The sequence below is a fragment of the Saccostrea echinata genome, unplaced genomic scaffold (assembly GCF_033153115.1).
Source record: "Saccostrea echinata isolate AGI-Se365-2 ecotype Australia unplaced genomic scaffold, CSIRO_AGI_Sech_v1 ptg000010l, whole genome shotgun sequence".
Lineage (NCBI taxonomy): Eukaryota > Metazoa > Mollusca > Bivalvia > Ostreida > Ostreidae > Saccostrea > Saccostrea echinata.
This window is the reverse complement of record NW_026889759.1, coordinates 9,382,910-9,402,106: the sequence shown is the minus strand read 5'-3', so window position 1 is coordinate 9,402,106 and position 19,197 is coordinate 9,382,910. Positions and strand designations below refer to the sequence as shown.

The following is a 19,197-nucleotide window of genomic DNA, read 5'->3' as shown; positions in this document are numbered from 1 at the left end:
ATATTTGGTAAATAAATTTAGGAATTTACTGGCAACAATTTACTTCACGCATTTTACATTTAAATAAATATCACAAGACAATGAACAAATATTTAGGCATACTATTTCAATTAATCGTTACAAATAAATGGTAAAAAAAGATTACAGTTGCGATTGTGAAAACTCTTCCATATTTTAAATTTTGATACGGCGGCAGTTTTCTTTTTAGTAAACGATTGCGACTTCCAACTTCACAAGATGGACGCAGCATGTTGTAAATATACTTTGAGACATTAATTACTAGATGATATACCGGTAATAAGTTTTTTTTGTACATCGACGGATATTTAATGGAACTTATTTTGTAAGAAATCAATAGAATAAATATTTAATTCTTTATTGTTTATTATTTTTTCTCGGTAAAATAATTTTAAAAAATACGAAAATGGCACAGATTTGCTTTAAAATTGACGTAAATTTTACTGATTTGAGGCATTTTTCATAAACTTGAGCCTTAGATAGGTCGATTCGTTAAATAGGACGACCCCAGCGGTTGTGAGAAAAAAAGTATCGTCTTATCTTCCAAAACTTACGGTACTAAGTTAAATTCTCATATAAAGTCTACTTAAGATTTTTTTTAATTTAATTTTTATTTTGTTGAAATAATAAGTTACATGCATTATGCTTCATTGCAAATGCAAGGAGATTTTTCTACGAAGTTGTTGTTTCTAAATATCTTAAGGGAAAAAAATTGAAAATACATGTAAAACATTTCTCTTGTGTTCTTTCTTTTTTATTTATAGGTTTCTCTGGAGGGACTTGTCAAACAAAGTTGACCCGATGTTCAACGTTGAGTTGCGGATCTGTTGCAATGTGCAATGAGGAGATTGGTTGTTACTGTCCAGAGGGAAAGGTTCTCACAGAAAATAAAGTTTGTAAAAGTATGTTATGTATGAATACTGTAGATTCCTAAATATACGCGAGGAATAAATTATCGCGTAATTACACGAGAAGCACTGCTCGCGAAATAAAATTACTCGCTTTAATGGTGCTTTAATGTATGTAAAATCTCTAGATAAATCAGCCATTCGCGAATTATTATTCTCGCGATTTGACGCCCTTGGGTCATTTCGCGATAATAAGTACTCGCGTAAAATAAGGAATCTACAGTAATACATTGTGTAGTTTACATCTTACAAATTCAAATGCTCCATCCTCACTGAGTATTGACAGTCATGTTATTATGAGCAAGGGTGTCTCTTCCAATTTGTGAATTTCATCGCCCCTGGGTCATTTCTGGTGTTAGAGCAGGGCTCTAATGATTAAATAGTAAAAATGCATTAATTCTCTTGATTTTTTTCTCTGATCCTAGGGATTTCATAGATAAACTAAGTGCAAAGTTGTGATGAGCAAGGGTGCTTCTTTAAAACTTGCACAATTTGTGGCCCAGGATCAGAGGCTGTGGTGTTTGGGGGAGGGGGCTGTATCAATTATATAGTGAAAATGCATTATTTCTTTGAAAACCTTCTCTTCTCCTGGGTATTAAGCAAATAAACAAGTTCAAAATTATGATAAGCAATGGTGCCTCTTCTAAAATTGTGAATTTCATGGCCCCTGGGTCAGGGGTTCTGGTTTTAGGGTGGGGCTGTATTGATTATAAAGTGAAAATGCATTATTTCTTTGAAAATTTTCTAAATGCATTATTTATTTGAAAATCTTCTCTTCTGGAATCTAGGGGGTAAACAGAGTACAAAGTTGAAATAAGCAAGTCTTAGGGCATTTTTACCAAATTTTTGAAATTCTGGACCACTTGTTCAAGTGTTCTGATGTTGGACAGGGCTTTTTTTTTATTATACTAAGAGAAGTTATTTCCCTCTGCTATTCACCTATGGTTATTAATCCCTGTAAATAATGTATTTTAAAGGTCAAGTGAATAAGAGAATTATTTAAGAATTTTTTTTTTAGAATATATAATACAATAAGTACTTTCATTTTATTTGTTTTATTATTTACTTATATGGTAAATATATTACTGATTTATATTTTAATTATTTCTTATTACATGTATTTTAGTTCCCTCAGATGATTTTGATATCTATTTTGATACTCTAATCGGAGAGGAGGGGGCCTCTACCACAGCTGTGATACCTGGTGACCCAGAAAATTCTGATTTGTCCTTTATGATGTGGGTGAAGTTCAACAAAGGACAAGATGAAACTGAAGATGCTGTATTGTTAAGAATCAGGTGTAGTAAACCTTTTTTTTGTATTTTCTGTGTGATTATCAGCTGTACTAATCAAAAGAGTTCATTGAATGGTAAGGAGTTAATCTATGTATTTGTCTGTAATTTTTTTTTTATTTACAAAATGCTTCTTTTTCTTCTTAAAACCTAGCTTTAGTTTTAGTTTTGGTACAGAAGGGATCCATGTTGCCTATTCTGTGGGAGCATGTTTTATTTTGTATTTATTATTGCATCATTTGTACTGTGAAGAGTATCTTGGAGAGATTATAGATATGTATCAGGATATAGGTATACCATCCCACCCTATTATATATACTGATGTTTTAATTTTTTTAACTCGTTTGAAAGATTACAATTTTTGTTTCATACAATGGCAGAGAAATGTGTTCTCATAGTGCTTGTACATTAATGTCAATCTTGTGGGATATCTTCTCTTTAGACTTTTTGTATTGTTATAAGCACCACTGATGAATTTATGCACCTCGTCGATAGATATACTGTTATGGTGTCCCGTTTATTAAGCAGATCGATCCACCTAGAATTGAACTACTATTTATCTTTGGTGATTGAAGTCTTCTCATCAGCATGATCTGGGCCTGCTGCTAGGCCCCTTACCCCTGGGTTTACTAGTCACTTGTATGTTAAAAGGGGTTGGCAGGTCAATTTTTTAGTGTGTGATGAGGCAAGATTGAAAGAGAATTCTAGCTTGGTCAAAGAATCATCAAATTCTGCATAATGTTTCTGAAAATACCCCAGTATTAATTATTACAATTACCGTATTTGGCTGAATATAATACGCATTGGTGTAAAATACACCCCCCCCTTTTTTGGCTTGAAAATTTGGGGGGAAACGCAGTTCGGTTGTATTATACACTGTCAAAAAATTGACCAGGCAGTAATGTTGTCTTTTTTACATCGCGGTAATTTTAACTTATAATCTTTGTGGAAATAATGTATTGAAAATTTAAGAACGGTATTTTTTCATATGTGGACTTTATTTTTTAAGCTTACGGTACTCCTGATTTTAAGCATGGTGGTATTATTCATAGAAATAATTAAATTTTGCATTATAAATCATTTTTCAAGCTAACGGCAATGTTGTCTTTAAAAAGAGTGGTAAAATTTGAATATAATATATTAAGCGTATATATATTTGGTGTAATTGAATTTTAGTTTGAACAGATTGACACGGTATAAATCATGTCTTTATACATCGAGGTAATTAATCTTCGCAGATATCTTATTTTCTACAGCGCACAAGTAATTATAACAATGGAGTTTTAACAGACTTCATATTTCCTTTTTAAACTCTTGACTTAATTAATTTAACAAGAGGTCGATAAATATAAGATAATTAAAGTAAAATTGCATTTAACGAGCGTTTAACTGTTTAATGTGTCGTAATTAACACAAGTTCATACGAAAGATAATGTATGAAGGCTAAATATTGACCCCTGAATTTTAACAAAGAAAAACGATCAAAGCCATTAATAAGGGAAGTAGATAACCAGTGCTCTAACTGTAAAAAAAACAATGCTTAGAAGACTATTTGCATGGAGGGGTGTTGAGATCAAGTGACAAGTGCACATGTTCACAACATTGGCTTCGATTGGGACATATAGTATGCAGTGGTATAGTGGAGTGTTTATGTTGAATTTTCACCGCTTTATTTAAAACCCAGAATAAATGTTGATTTATCGTATTTCATTATAAAATTGCTCAATTATTATTTTTTTCTAACTGAGTATCTGATTAGGTACATATGTACTATGATTACGCAAGCACGTGGCAAAGGAATGCGTGAACGTCTATAAATAACATCGTCAATGTGCCCTACATGAAGATGATGAATATGCAGCTCAAATTAATTGTAACTTCTTTTTAATATCATTTAACAACAGATTATCATTATCAACAGATTATAAATATAACATTTTCAACAAGCCTACGTTCCAACATTAATAAATACAGCAATAAACTACAAGAAATTGCCCATATCTCTAGGTAATACTACGGTATGTTTGTATGATAGCCCTGTTTCACCTGAAAGAAAAAACTATCAAAATCCTATTGTGGTGTAACCCCTTTCTCACAAAAACATTTTCTAGGAGTGCTATTATATTCAGCCAAATACAAATAATAGGGTAACTGAAATGTGATACATGTATGTGCTACAGTGCAAGAAAAGCTAAAGTAACATTTTTTAATCATCAATGACCCAATATAGTCAGGGTTAATCAGACAATTGATCCCAAAATAACATATTCTAGATTTGCCATAATGAGGGGATATATATGCTTTTAATAAGTACAGACCTGAAGAGCTACAGTTTGTCAGAGACTTCTGATAATACCTATTATGACTTTATTTCACAACAAGCACATGCTTAAGTAAAGGGGTTGATTTTTTTTAATATATTGTATGCTCTAAATTTTGGTTGACATGTACAGTATTTGACTGCTTAATTTTTGTGACATAATTAATTTTCAGAGATTTCATAGAAATCAAGAATAACACCATCACCTTCATGAACAAAACAAGCTCTCATTCTGTAAGATTTGAGTACTATGGAAATCCTGAAAGAATAGATGATGGTGATTGGAATTTTATTGCTGTGTCATGGAATAGAAATGGAAAGACAGAAATCACTGTGAAAGGGCTACTTCTTCCTCACGACAGCTCTGTTGCCTTCAAACTGCCAAAAGTGTAAGATTTTCTTTGTGAGTTTCTTGTCAGTTCAAGAAATTGCTGTTTAATAATAAGATTAAGTGTATTTACTTTGTATGATATGTTTCAAACACAGGCACTTGGGGTATGGAACCCCCCCCCCTTTCCATTTTTTTTTCTTTTTAAATCTGGGGGTTTAAATCAGCTGGTGCACATCAACAAAATTTACCCTAGATGTGGTGATTTAATCAAAATATTTACAAATTGGAGGCACATAAAAATAAATGGAAATATGAAAAGGAAGAAGAATGTGTAGCAAATTTATTGACATATGCATATTCCATGTGTTCTTATGCTTAAGATAAATAATCAGTTTAAGCGAGGTGAGGCAGACGACGAGAAAAGAGTTGAAAGCCTTCTCTCTTTTTATGTATCAGTTGAAAAGGATATATTTAAAAACCAGCTTATAGAGACAAAAGAGTTACATTATTGATAACATATAGCGCATATTAGAATACAAAAATAGGTAAAAGGTGACTCGACCCCAGATTTAAAAAAAAAAATTGGAAGGGGGGTGGTCCATACCCCAAGTGCCTGTGGTTTCAAACTCCGATAAAAATTGAGCTTAAGGGGATAAAAAGCTTTTAGCTGACAAAAAAAAAATTTGTCATTCACTTTCTTTCTTTTTAATCACCTCTCATCTGTATCTCTGTTAACTTTTCTCCTTTTTGACTTCTTAAAGTTAATTCAAATGAATGACAAAGCGCTCTTGAAAGGGAGATAATAAAAGCTGCCTTTATGAGTCATTGATTCATTTTGGCCTGCATCCCGTGTAAATTGGGCATTAATTTTGCTCAGGATGCATTATTTGATAAGTGTGCATGCATCCCTGTAATTTTAGACATATTCTTTTCTTTCTTATTTTTATGCTCCCATATGATAAAGATTCAGGGGCATATAGTTTTTGCCCTGTCTGTCTGTCTGCTTGTCTGCAAAAACTTTAATCTTGCCTATAACTAGGAAGTAATTTGATTCGCAGTAAATTAATTCAAATTAAAATTTGCATTATGTTCTCTGTGTGAACATGGTTCAAATTTTTTTTATTTGCAGTGACCTACGTTTATTCGAATTGAACTCTTTATGTGAATAGGGCAACAGTAGCTAGGATGCCAAAATTTAATTTCTAGTATATATAGGGGAAAAAAATCAATCTATTTATTTGTATACAGTTGGAGATCAACAATTAGTAAATATACGTGTGTCAATATGTTCAATAATTATTAGTGTTGTAATGTAATAGTGAAACAGTTTCACCCATATCATGCAGCATTATAGACCAGTTTTAATATTCATAATATTAATATGTAGACCAATCAGAAGAAGGCTATATCCCAGATTGTGACAAAATTACATAAACTAGTACTCCTGGCCTCAATTTTCAAGATTTACAGCAGTAGACCAAGTTTGGAGCAATATTTAATAAATAGAATGAATGTTATGTGATTCCAGTTAAATTCTATGATAATTGAGACATTATTTAGAGTAAACACTTGACGCATATTGCTATGCCCATTAATTTTGAACACACTCCAGACAAAAAAAAAATTGAGGCGAAGTAGGGGTTGAACTGAAAAATTCAAGATGGTGACTGTGATGAACCTTTTATTATAGTATAGAATTTTTTTTAATTATAAAGAAAAGATTTAAAATGTCAAGTACCTGTGGATGAGCACTGCGGCTCATTGCCTTCTTGTTCTTTTAAATAAGGTTTGAAGTGGAAATTGGGAAGAGATTTGGAGGGAGGCTATCACAGGTAAAGTTCTGGAATAGCAGTATAACGAACCTCGACATGTTACAGCTTTCAAGTAACAGGAATCATAAACCTGCAGGAGCTACTCTCATTCATGGTTGGTACAATTACAAGATGAACAAGGGAGCTATGAAGAAGGTCATGACACAGATTAAAAATGATGCAGTCTGTGATGTTCCTGCTTGCTCACCATTAGGTATGTATAATGTGTTTGGCCCAAAGTTGTTTTTCTGAACCAATTCTATGTAACATTTTTCTTTACATTGAATTATTATAATGATGGCTTTGCTGTTCCTCATTTCAAATTTATGTATATCAGTACTTATTGATTACACTTTGATAGATTTTTTTTTTGACAATTATTTGCAATATTTTTGCAGATAAGATAAAACCAAAGATAAAAGCCTGCCCTGTCGACCATGAGCAAGTCTCTAGCAGTAGAGTCTTTAGCTATCAACTGCCAGCTATTAGCTCTATGTTTCAGGATTTCAATGAAAGTCAGTCCATGATCTCGCATGTGAGAGGTTAGTTTCCCTTGAAGCCTCATTCTTTTTAACTCACCTGAGCTAAAAGCTTAACTAAGTTTTTCTGATCACATTTTGTATGACCTTCTGTCTGTCAATGCCTCTGTCTGTAACTTTTAACATTTTTGCTCCTCTGCAGAACCACTCTACCAATTTCTCTCAAACTTGTCAGGAAGCATCTTTGAGTAAACAGGATTCAATTTTGTTCAAATGTATGGCCACATCATCTTTCAAAAGGAGTTAATTTAGAATTAGTGAAAATTAAGTGAAAACTTTTAAAAATCTTCTCAAGAATCACTGGACCAAAAAACATGAAACATATGAAAGCTTCCTGACATAATAGAGATTCAAGTTTCATAACTTTATGGACCCCAGAGTTGGGTTAAGGTCCCAAAAGATCATAATTTGATATGGGAATCTTTAAGAATCTTCTGAAGAATCATAATTTTCAGTCATGCAGTCAAAAATGTTTTGCATGTTATGTTTGCCCTGCATTTTTTTTCCCTTCTGTATATTATCTCAAATTTTTATATCCATGAATTAATTTATTTTGATTAATGTTTAACAATTCACTGAAAATTTGAAATATTTAAAAAATTCACAGGAAAGAAGCTGCATCTCAGTTTTGCAATAAAAATGTATCGCACACATTTTCTACTTTTAATATTGTTGAAATACTTTAAAGTGTTCAACATTAAAGCTTTTTGTGACAGATTTGCCTTTGCATCAATTTAACTTGTTTAAAACTGAAATTGAGCCCATTGTTTTATTATGAAGTACTGGTAACCTACTGAAGCTACTTTGGTATAGCTCTTACCTTCTAGATTAACTTTAAACAAGGTGGTTTCAAATTAATCATAAATATTTTTATATATGATTTATGTGCCTTTACATAACTATGTTGTATTTCTGCTTGTTCCACCTCTAAATATGATCAGTGCCACCTTCAGTAAAGACAAACTTTAGAATTTAGATATTCAATTTTTTTTAGAGGAGGAATTGTAGTTTCCTTAAAGAATCAAACTTCATATTTCAGACAGCTCCTTCACTTGGGGTGATTACAGCCTATTGTTTGTGGCTGCTGATGATAATGGAAATACAGCCATGTGTCTTAGCAAGCTGTATGTTAAATGTAAGTTATATTTTATTGCATCCTATTATATCCTTACCAATTTTTATTTGCCTGTCTCTTGACAGACCATAATTGTATGACAGTCAACTTTTATTATCTCAAATTCAATGGCATGATTTGAGATATTGAGGTTAAAATACACTTTAAAAAGGGTGGTTTTAAATAAATTTAAGTTCAAACAATTAAAACCAAACTGAATTGGATTTTTATAACAAATATTATGGTATATATTATGCTGGTATATCATGATACACAGAAAACACAAATTTGCTACTTAATACATATAAGCAACTACTTAATACATATGCAAACTAAAATTCCCTTAAATCTTGGGGATAAGAAATAAAAATGTTACTATAATTTTTTATGATTAGTTTTATGAATAGTCCTCTTAAATCTTGGGGATAAGAAATAAAAATGTTACTATAATTTTTATGCCCCCGGATCGAAAGATCCCGGGGGTATATTGTTTTTGTCCTGTCTGTCTGTTTGTCTGTTTATCTGTTTGTTTGTCTGTTTGTTTGTCTGTCTGTTGTCAACTTTAACCTTGCCCATAACTTTTGATTGGTTGGAGCTATGACTTTCATATTTCACATGTGTATTCCTTGTGACAAGACCTTTCTTTGGGTACCATCATATTTGACCTTTTGACCTTGACCTTGGAGTTTGGCCCACTTTTGCAAAATTTTATGAGACTTTAACCTTGGCCATAACTTCTGAACAGTTGGAGCTTGGGGTTTCAAACTTCACATGTGTATTCTTTGTGACAAGGCCTTCTTTTGGATACCAACAAGTTTGACCTTTTGACCTTGACCTTGGACTTTGACCTACTTTTGAAAAACTTTAACCTTGGCCATAACTTTTGAACAGTTGGTGCTTAGGGCTTCAAACTTCACATGTGTATTTCTTGTGACAAGACCTTCCTCTGGATATCAACCACTTTGACCCTTTTGACCTTGACGTAGGAGTTTGACCTACTTTTGAAAAACTTTAACCTTGGCCATAACTTTTGAATGGTTGGAGCTAGGGCTTTCATACTTCACATATGTAATCCTTGTGACAAGACCTCCCTTTGAATACCAACGACTTTGACCTTTTGACCTTGACCTAGGAGTTTGACCTACTTTTGAAAAACTTTAACCTTGGCCATAACTTTTGAATGGTTGATGCTAGGGCTTTCATACTTCACATATGTAATCCTTGTGACAAGACCTTCCTTTGGATACCAACCACTTTGACCCTTTGACCTTGACCTAGGAGTTTGACCTACTTTTGAAAAACTTTAACCTTGGCCATAACTTTTGAATGGTTGGTGCTAGGGCTTTCATACTTCACATATGTAATCCTTGTGACAAGATCTTCCTTTGGATACCAACCACTTTGACCTTGACCTTGACATTTGACTTTTATTTAAAAAACTTTAACCTTCGCCATAACTTTTGAACAGTTGTATCTAGGTCTTTCAAATTTCACAAGTGTTTTCCTCGAGACAAGATCTTTCTTTGGGTATCAACATTTTTTATCTTTTGGCCTGGATTTTGACTTGCATTTGAGAAACTTTAACCTTCAACAAAAGCTACCATACGGGGGCATCAGTGTTTCACAAACACATCTTGTTTTATGAATAGTCTTATGAATAGTCCACTTTAATTTCCAAAAGAATAATCCAAATCAAAATTGTTAACCGCATGGCAAACAGTTCTAGGAGAGTGGCGGGGATGGTGGTGGATAGCTGTTGTAAATTTACAGAATCACGATGCTGCCAGCCATGGCGTTGGTTTCAGAAAGAGGCTGGGTATTTTCCCTCCGTAATATTGGCTATCTATGGGGCCCCCGAAGGGGAAATCTTCCACTAAGGGTCCTCATTAAGGAAGTGAATGTGTTTGTTTGTTTCCCTGGTATAAACTCAGTTTATACTACTTATAAACTTTAATTTCTCTATTATTTGAAATTAAAAGTGTATTATGTTCCTTATAATCACAGTTTATAAATTTTGTGTTTTTACTGTGGATATATTGCAGTAATTAAACAATTATTGACTCATATGAAAACCCCTGAATTAAAAATCAAAGTTAATTAGATAGCATGTGACTATCACTGAATATGTTCTATTTCCATTAGTGAACTCTTCAAAATTAGAGGCGCGTTTGTTCGTCTGACAGGGACAACATGGCGTTGCGGATAATACAAAACATGCCAATCCCAATCCAATTTTTAATGTCAAATGTATTTGTCATTCCAATTAAAGAATAGAAGAACTAAAAGACATATGTAAGAGAGCGAGAACCTTAAATTTATCATCCATTAATAAAAAATACGACATTTCCGAGGCATGTGTATTGTATTTAGATGTACCATACGATAAATAGATACATACGATCAACAATAGATATAAATTGATATCGTTGTCATTCCTACTCTTGATGTATATAAAGTCCACAACAATAAAATATTTCATTTGCATTTTCTTAGGATTTGTTCATCGACATTCAACATATTGTTTACATGTTTACGTTAGTTTGTCCCTGAAATCATGGAGATTTGTACATTTTCCGACTTTTTCACAAAAGAGCGCACTAAGAAGTATAACTCTTCCATAGTGGAAATAGAACGTATTGTCGCCTATGATGTCAGAGCAGTATTTTGCAGAAATCCAATTGAAATATGCATATTGGCTCATTTGAGTTTCAACTCTCAATATCGCTTAAAATATGCATGTTCACAACAACGTTTTATATTCGCAGTATTTTAATAGACAAGGTTATAAATATTTTTCATAATATTATGATTTTTTGAAAATTATGTGACAAGTCCTTTAAGCAATCTATTTCTTTTAATTTAATCTTAATAGAAGTTTCGCAGTATTTTAATAGACAAGGTTATAAATATTTTTATACCCCCGCTCCGAAGGAGAGGGGGGTATACTGTTTTACCCTTGTGTGTCTGTCTGTCCATCCAGCTGTGTGTCTGTCCGTAACAAATTTTGGTCGCAGTTTTCTCAGCAACTATTCATTGCAGATGCTTGAATTTTTAGCACACTTTGTTTAGGTATGCCATATGGTGGGAGACATTTTTGTACAAATCCGACATCAACTTCCTGTTTATCCATGTGTCTGTCCATACCATACATGACAAATTTTTGGTCACAGTTTTCTCAGCAACTACTCATTGCAGATGCTTGAAATTTTAGCACATTCCTTGTTTAGGCATGCAATATGGTGGGATTCATTTTTGTACAAATCCGATGTCAATTTCCTGATTATCATTGTGACTGTCCCTAACTGAACTTGTGTATTCACATCAGAGCTAGGGTATTATTAGTGAGCACTGGCTCACAGACTTTTTGTTCATAATATTATGATTTTTTGAAAATTATATGATAAGTCCTTTAAGCAATCTATTTCTTTTAATTTCATCTTAACAAAAGTTCTTTATTTACTTGCAGTGTTTTTAATGTGTTCAGAGCTTATTAAATGTTACATATGTATTTATGCAGAACTTGATGAAATAAACTTCAATTTATGCATACATGCTAACTTTCCCAATTTAGGCAGGATCCTCACGATTTTACCCTTCTATCCTGCTTTCTCAATTGGGAAAACAAAATTGCCCTATAATTTTGATTTGAAAATTTTCAGCTTAAAATTTCAGATTCTTCTGAGTTTCACGACTGCCATATTTTGTCAATCAAGATAAGAATATTATAGGTTTGTTTGTTCAATACAGATTAGTCTCCTTGTTTGTTTAATGCATGCAGGTATAAATTAAGCACATGAAATCACTTTTCACTTGAACACACACAGCTGTTCAGGTACAGGTAACTTAATTTGGAGCAGTTAGGGGATTAAACTATTTATTGACAACTGGAAGGGCTATGCAAGGTGAAACACAAATTTAGGGTTAATTATTATTTTATTAAAACAAAATTTAAATACAATGATATGATAAACAGGCAATAAAATGTGAAGTTATATAGATTGTTTTTTAAAACCCAAAAGTAAAAAAATACAAAGCATATAAAGCGGCTTATTTTATCTGCTTATATATTAAAAATATTGTCAAGATTACAGGTAGATATAAGATGAAAATAATTAAGATGACTCATTAAAGCATTCACGTCAAATTCCTGAATTTCTTCTTCTTAACCTCTCCCAAAGGTAATATTGCATATATTGTTATGACTTAAGGGGATATCCACAAGGCACTGCCAAGATTGCAGAAGTTATATTCTCTATGGAGAAGTTAATGGCTCGTTGTTACTCTCTCCTCTCTCAACTTCTCAATAGAGAATACAGAAGTTCATGACAATATATATATTTAACAATGTTTTGTTGAGGATGGGGGTATCCTTGTGGTAAATGCTTAAGAGAATAAATGATGACTGCACTTAACGCAGAGTTTTGGGTCTTTTTCAGTTGCTTCTGTTGCTTTTAAATCTTAACCTTATTTCACTTTTGTATATTTATGAAAGAATTCTGTCAATTTGGAACCAAATTTAAGTGTTAAAATGATTTTAAACTGTGATACAATAAAATGATTCAATGTTTTTTGTCCTTACTGCTTTCCAAATATAGAGAATTTTACACCTACCTGCCCTTGATTGAACACTCTAATTATGTATATTTAGGACCTCTTAAAATGACAAAAATGCCATTGTCTAAAACCCATTTGAGTTGCCCTTGTACAATTAGCAAAATAACCCGGGCAAACTTGACATGATTAAGACACAGGACATTAAGTCTCAATTGTCTGTCTGTCACAAAACTTTGAACATTGGTCATAACTTCATGAATAAATAAAAGATAGGGCTTTCATATTTAACCTGTAAATTACTTGTGATGAGAGCTTTTCAAATTATTTTTAATGATTTTTAGTGCACCTGAGCTGAAAGATCAAGTGAGCTTTTCTGATCAAAAAGTGTCAGGCATCTGTCTGTCCTGTGTTGCCTGCAATTTTTTCACGATTCAATCAATATTGCCACATAGTATCCTTTGGTTGAAGGGATTCAAGTTTGTTCATCTGAAGAGCCATGCCTTCTTGTATAAAATCTTCTTCTCAAGAATCACTTAGCAAGATGAAACTTATGTGAAAGCTTTATTACATACATGTACTATAGATCACTATATTTTCACCACACCTTATTTTCACAAGATAACTATTTGATATTTATTGGCAAGACAAAATTTCGCAAGCTGTGGTTTCTGTTGTATATAATCCTTAACAATACAAATATATTTGAGAATAGTATTTTTTGCGAGCAGACAGACTCATGTAATTGCGCAAAAATAAAGTTCTTGCAAATAAAAGTGATTTATAGTAGTGTAGATTTAAATTTGTTCAAATCATGACCTCCTGGGATGGGTTGGGGCCACAAAAGGGAATCGAAGTTTTACAAAAAAAATAAAGCTTTACACAAAGTGAAGTCTTGACAGAATCATTTTTTGATCAGCATGAAACCTGGAGTCATCAAAGTATCTTGAGGTATGTTGTTGTATAATAGCCTGAAAATTACAGGTACTTATGATCATGATCCATTTCCTTATTGGCCTATCATATGCCATTGCCATGCATTTAATATTTTACTGACATTATAGGGAATATTTGAAAATTAATGTGCATGTATGTATGCCCTATATTATTTCAGCATTAGAGAAAGCAGATTGTTTTCATGTATGTTTGTCTGCATATCTATGGCTAAACTTGAGTATTATAAATTAAAGCAATTTAATGTATTATTGAAACCTTGTTTAAACTGTGTGGAGTGGGTAACTTGTCAGAAAAAATGAGCAATACTATCTGGGCTTGTGTTTTACAAAAGAGCTCATGACTATGAGACCAAAGTCTATTTCTGCAATTTATTCAATTGTTTACATTTTTAGCCTTCAGCTCAGGTAAGCTTTTCTGATCACATTTTGTCTGGCATCCATCTGTCTATCCGTCCATCTGTCTGTAAAATTTCTACATTTTTGACTTCTTCTCAAGAACCACTGGGCCAATTTCAACCAAACATGCCACAAAGTATCCTTGGGTAAAATGGATTCAAGTTCATTCAAATGAAGAGCCAAGCTTTCTTCCAAGGGGAGATACAGTCAAATCTTGTTATCTCGAACTCGATGGGACGGAGAAAAACTTCAAGATAAATGAGGTTCGAGATATCAAGGGTAAAATACTGAAGAAATACATGGTAAGGACTTCCCAATCACTTTGGCATATCATGGTATTTGAGATATCCCTGTTTGAGATATCCAAGTTCAACTGTAATACAAATTATTGAAAAATTAATGGTATGTTTTAAAAATCTTCTTAAGAACCACTGGGCCAGGAAAAAATGAAACTTATATGGAAGCATCCTCAGGTAGTGTAGATTCAAATTTGATCAAATCATGATCCCCGGGGGTAGGGTGGGGCCTCAATGGACGAAAAAAGTTTTACACTGGAATATATAGGAAAAATCTTTAAAAATCTTCTTGTCAAGAACAGCAAAGCCACGGTAGGTCATACAGTCCCTGAAACGTTCTACTTTCCCACTTGAACGGTGAGCGAACGGTGAACGAATGGTGAACGAACGCTGAACGAACGCAGAGCGAACGGTGAGTGAACGATGTGTGAACGCTGAACGCAACTTGGTGAACGATGTGTGAACGGTGAGCGAACGCAGAACGCGAATGGAGCGCAAACGCGAACGCAAAGTGAACGGTGAACGAACGATGAACGCAAGATGAACGATATATTCGGAATGCCTCTGATCTTTTCCTTGCATTGAAACTATTTTATTGTATTATAATGTCAGGTGCCAATAAATAAATAAATAAATAAATAATAAATAAGTAAACCAATAAGTGAATGAATAAATAAGTCAATAAAATAAATTCTCCAAAATTGTCCTAAGAAAGACGATGCATGCACAATAAGTTTTTAATCACACGATTTTTATCGCATTATAACATTGTAATTGTTGCCGAACGCTGAAGTATAAAAGATGTTTTTTTAGTTGGAAAAAAAGAATGTTTATTCTTATTTGATAACAAATCAGAGAAAACTTCTGACTTACAGAATGAATTAAAGCGGTTGTAACATCCATTCAAATATCTCCGTGTCAAGGCGATTTCGTGTAAAATAATGAAAAAAAAAAATAATTACAAAGGTCAGTGGACGTTTTGCATTTATACGCTCGTATTTAAATGTTTAATACAATAATATATTGTGTGTCATTTCTACTTTTTCATGATGATTTATTGAGCAGACTTCTACATGTATCTGAAGATGGCCGTGATTATACTCGGACAAGATAATACAAAGATGCATATTCATATTATTTGTTATAAATTCAATTTTCAGAACTTGATATTTAAGTAATATGCTGTTATAGTTTTCATTAAACAGACAAATGAGAGAGAGAGAAATATTCCGTTTTAGACCCCCTCCCTTCCTTTCAGGCTTCACTAAATGTTTGTACCTATATCAAACAAAAACTCTGAATTTTTTTTCTAAATATATCAGGCAGTGAAAGTAACTTTTTTTTTTTATCAACAAATCATATCCATTTGTTTGACAGTCATACTCGTTTTTATTTTCCTGCTTCAAGTTCACACGAACTCCACATGCTTGTCCTGTCAATCAAAATCATTCGACACTGTGCAGGTGTGAAAGTTTCGTCACGTCGAAGGCGAAGTGCGAGTACTTCCAACAAGTTATAACATTTATTTTTATCATTTCTAGATTTGATTCCAACATTTGAATAATAAATGAATAAAATACATTGGGCATTAGCATTTGACTTTGAAACATACTCTCTGCCAATTTCAAATACCACCGCCGACACGTGTACATTTTGAACTACTATTGTTTTGTGACTTTTTTAGATGCATGCTTGTTTTGAGACTGAAATTTTTGTTCTAAAAAAGACCTTAACATTTTTTTTTAAATGTTAATTAAAATATTCTGGAAATACAGTACTGACTAAGTAACCAATTTGGGGGAAAGGGGAGGGGGGGTATTAATCATATTGAATGGCAAACATATAATGTTACGGTGAAGAAAGAATTTTTTTTCTCTATAACTATATATAAACTTAACATATTATAGTAGAGAAAATTCTGTAGTGTATTACATTTTTAATAAATATTTCCTTTAACCACACTATCAATTTAATTCGCTCCAAAGATAATAAATTAACAGGATATCCGCAGTACTATGTATAACTCTCAGAACTAGTTCTATCATATTTTCTGTAGTAATTGAAAAAAAAGGTGTTAGAAATAAATATTTTCGTAGTTTTGCTGCGTAATTATTTTACTTGGATAATTATATCACCATTAACGATTTGTCGTCTTTAACAAAACAACAAATTGTTGCAGTGCTTGAAGTATTTGCACATTGCCCTTAGTTAAATTTAATATTTCAGCATCGGTCTACATAGGTACAGAATGTGCTTATAATAACATTTATTTTCCAGAGTAATTTAATAAATAACCCAACAGCTAAGTTAGAATAATAAATATATATATCGTAGATATTTTTCCCCATGAAATAATGATTCTTCAAACACGATATGTTAGTTATTAAATTAAAAAAACCTGTAACTCCTTACCTACAAAAAGATAAGTCCTTTCACTTCGGAGTTCCGAATGACAATCAAAACTGAACGATAGGTGAACGCTGAACGCAAAGTGAACGGAACGAAGAGCGAACGCTGAACGCTTTGTGAACGGTGAACGCGAGCGCACAGTGAACGGTGAACGCAAAACTGTGAACGGAGAGCGAACGGTGAACGCACGGTGAACGAACGGTGAACGCACGCTGAACGAACGGTGAACGAACGGTGTTTGAACGGAAAAATGGGAAAGTAGAACGTTTCAGGGACTGTATTTATGTGGAAGCAGCCTCAGGCAGTGTAGATTCAAATTTATTCAAATCATGACCCCTGGGGGTAGGGTGAGGCCACAATGGAGGATCAAAGTTTTACATAGGAAAAATCTTTTAAAAATCTTGTTCTCAAGAACAGCAAAGCCATGATTGGTTATATTTATATGGAAGCATCCTCAGGCAGTGTAGATTCAAATTTGTTCAAATCAAGCCCTCCCCCACCCCCATATACATATAGGGGAAGGTTGGGAGCACTTATATTTATTAAACTTTTTCAATAATAAACTGATTTCTGCTTTTTTTCCTAGCCAAAGTGCACAGGTGAGCAATGTGGCCCATGGGCCTCTTGTTTAACTGTGGTTATGATTTGAAAAAGAATTCAATTACATGTTAGTAAATTAATGTAATTATAATCTCACTGAACTATTGAGTAGGTGATATTTTTGAACTATGTAAAATTTTAACTTCATCTTAAGTTCTTTTGTAAAACAAGGCCCTGGATAATGTAATACAGTATTATTAAAATTGGCCCAAAAGTGTTGAAGAAATTATTTAAAACACAATGGCTGCATACTGCAGCATTGCAGTAAGGTTACTAGAAGCTAGTGTGTTTTGGTCCATTGGCCTCTTATATATTGCTTATATTACATCAACAGATGTAATAACAATTGGTATATTGCAATTGAGAAACTTGAATATTTTTGATGATGTGCATGCATACTTAATTCCAAAGGAATTATTGTTCATTTCAGATAATGCTGACTGCCCTAAACCAAGATCCCCACCCTCTCTAACCATTGGTTACTGTTCAGGCAGTAGAGATATCTGTAATCTGAGATGTCCTGGTAACCAAGTTTTATCCATCCCTGCTCCAAAATATAAAATGTGTTCTAAGCTTGGCGTGTATACTCCTCTCAAACCACGGCAGAAGTTTGCATTGCCTTCATGTGGAAGTAAGTTTTTCTACAATTTTTTTCACAAATTTTCAGGATTGTTTGTCAGCCCAGTTCCAAATCATAGTAAATGTACTACTGAAATGAAAAATTGCTAAAACATAGTCTTAGATGAAATTGACTGTACTTTATCATTACTCTCTCTCTCTCTCTCTATCTCTCTCTCTCTCTCTCTCTCTTAAATGGACCAATTTTCACTGTTTCATGAGATATCCTTTTTCCTTGGAATAGATATAAATAACAAAGGAGATGGCCAAACATAGCATGCAGAAAGCCTATAGCTTCAGATTTATAAAAATCATGTTCAGTTTGTGAATTTATAGTATTTAGAGTAAAGTTCTCAATAATGAAATTTATGAAATTATGATAAACAAAACTTTTCTGAGGAAAATTTTCTCGGCAAAATTTATTCTTTTATTAAAAAAAATTAATGTGGTATTCGTGTGGTTCGAACCCTAGCAATAAAAATCCTGAGTATCATTTTCTTTCGAGACTAGCACGCTAACCACTAGACTACACAAGTCCTGATGAAGTGTGGCATTTAAATCATGTTTGTGATATGACCCTTGACTTTATGGACTTCAAGTATTTCTCAAAAAGCTGCGAATGTTATGTCATAAAAGTATATTTTTAATGTATAGTGGGTCATTGCTCCATATTTTTGGTAACCAAAAAATGTATATTTTTATGCAAACTTTGAGGATTAACTTTCAAAAAGGTGGAGTGAAGACCCACTCATATCGAAAAATAGTATTATAGATTGAGAAAATGACTCTTTTAGCCCGCTTTTGTGTGTGTCTAATATTTCACAGGCAAATAATTTCAATCTTTGCGGGATTTTTGCAAATTGTAGAGATTTTACATAAAGTATATTTTTATGTTAGACGAAATATCAAGGAAAATTTTGATATAATTGAAATTTAATTTTTCATCTTCATGTTTGTCACACTATAGGCTTATCGCTCGTCATGTTCACCCATCTTCTTTGTGGTAAAGGCATATGTTTCATCTTACTTCATAACTTT

The 19,197-nt window shown here is 32.9% G+C and overlaps 1 protein-coding gene across 1 annotated transcript in view; it reads left to right on the top strand.

Annotated features, from left to right (window-relative positions):
* LOC133184338 (neurogenic locus notch homolog protein 1-like) overlaps window positions 1–19,197 on the top strand; it is a 90,630-nt gene that overhangs the window by 2,999 nt on the left and 68,434 nt on the right. Inside the window, exons 3-9 of the mRNA XM_061319371.1 lie at window positions 783–920; window positions 2,053–2,224; window positions 4,712–4,927; window positions 6,656–6,894; window positions 7,079–7,222; window positions 8,259–8,354; window positions 17,972–18,172. Of these exons, the coding sequence (XP_061175355.1) occupies window positions 783–920; window positions 2,053–2,224; window positions 4,712–4,927; window positions 6,656–6,894; window positions 7,079–7,222; window positions 8,259–8,354; window positions 17,972–18,172 (1,206 nt within the window). The remainder of the gene's footprint in view (window positions 1–782; window positions 921–2,052; window positions 2,225–4,711; window positions 4,928–6,655; window positions 6,895–7,078; window positions 7,223–8,258; window positions 8,355–17,971; window positions 18,173–19,197) is intronic.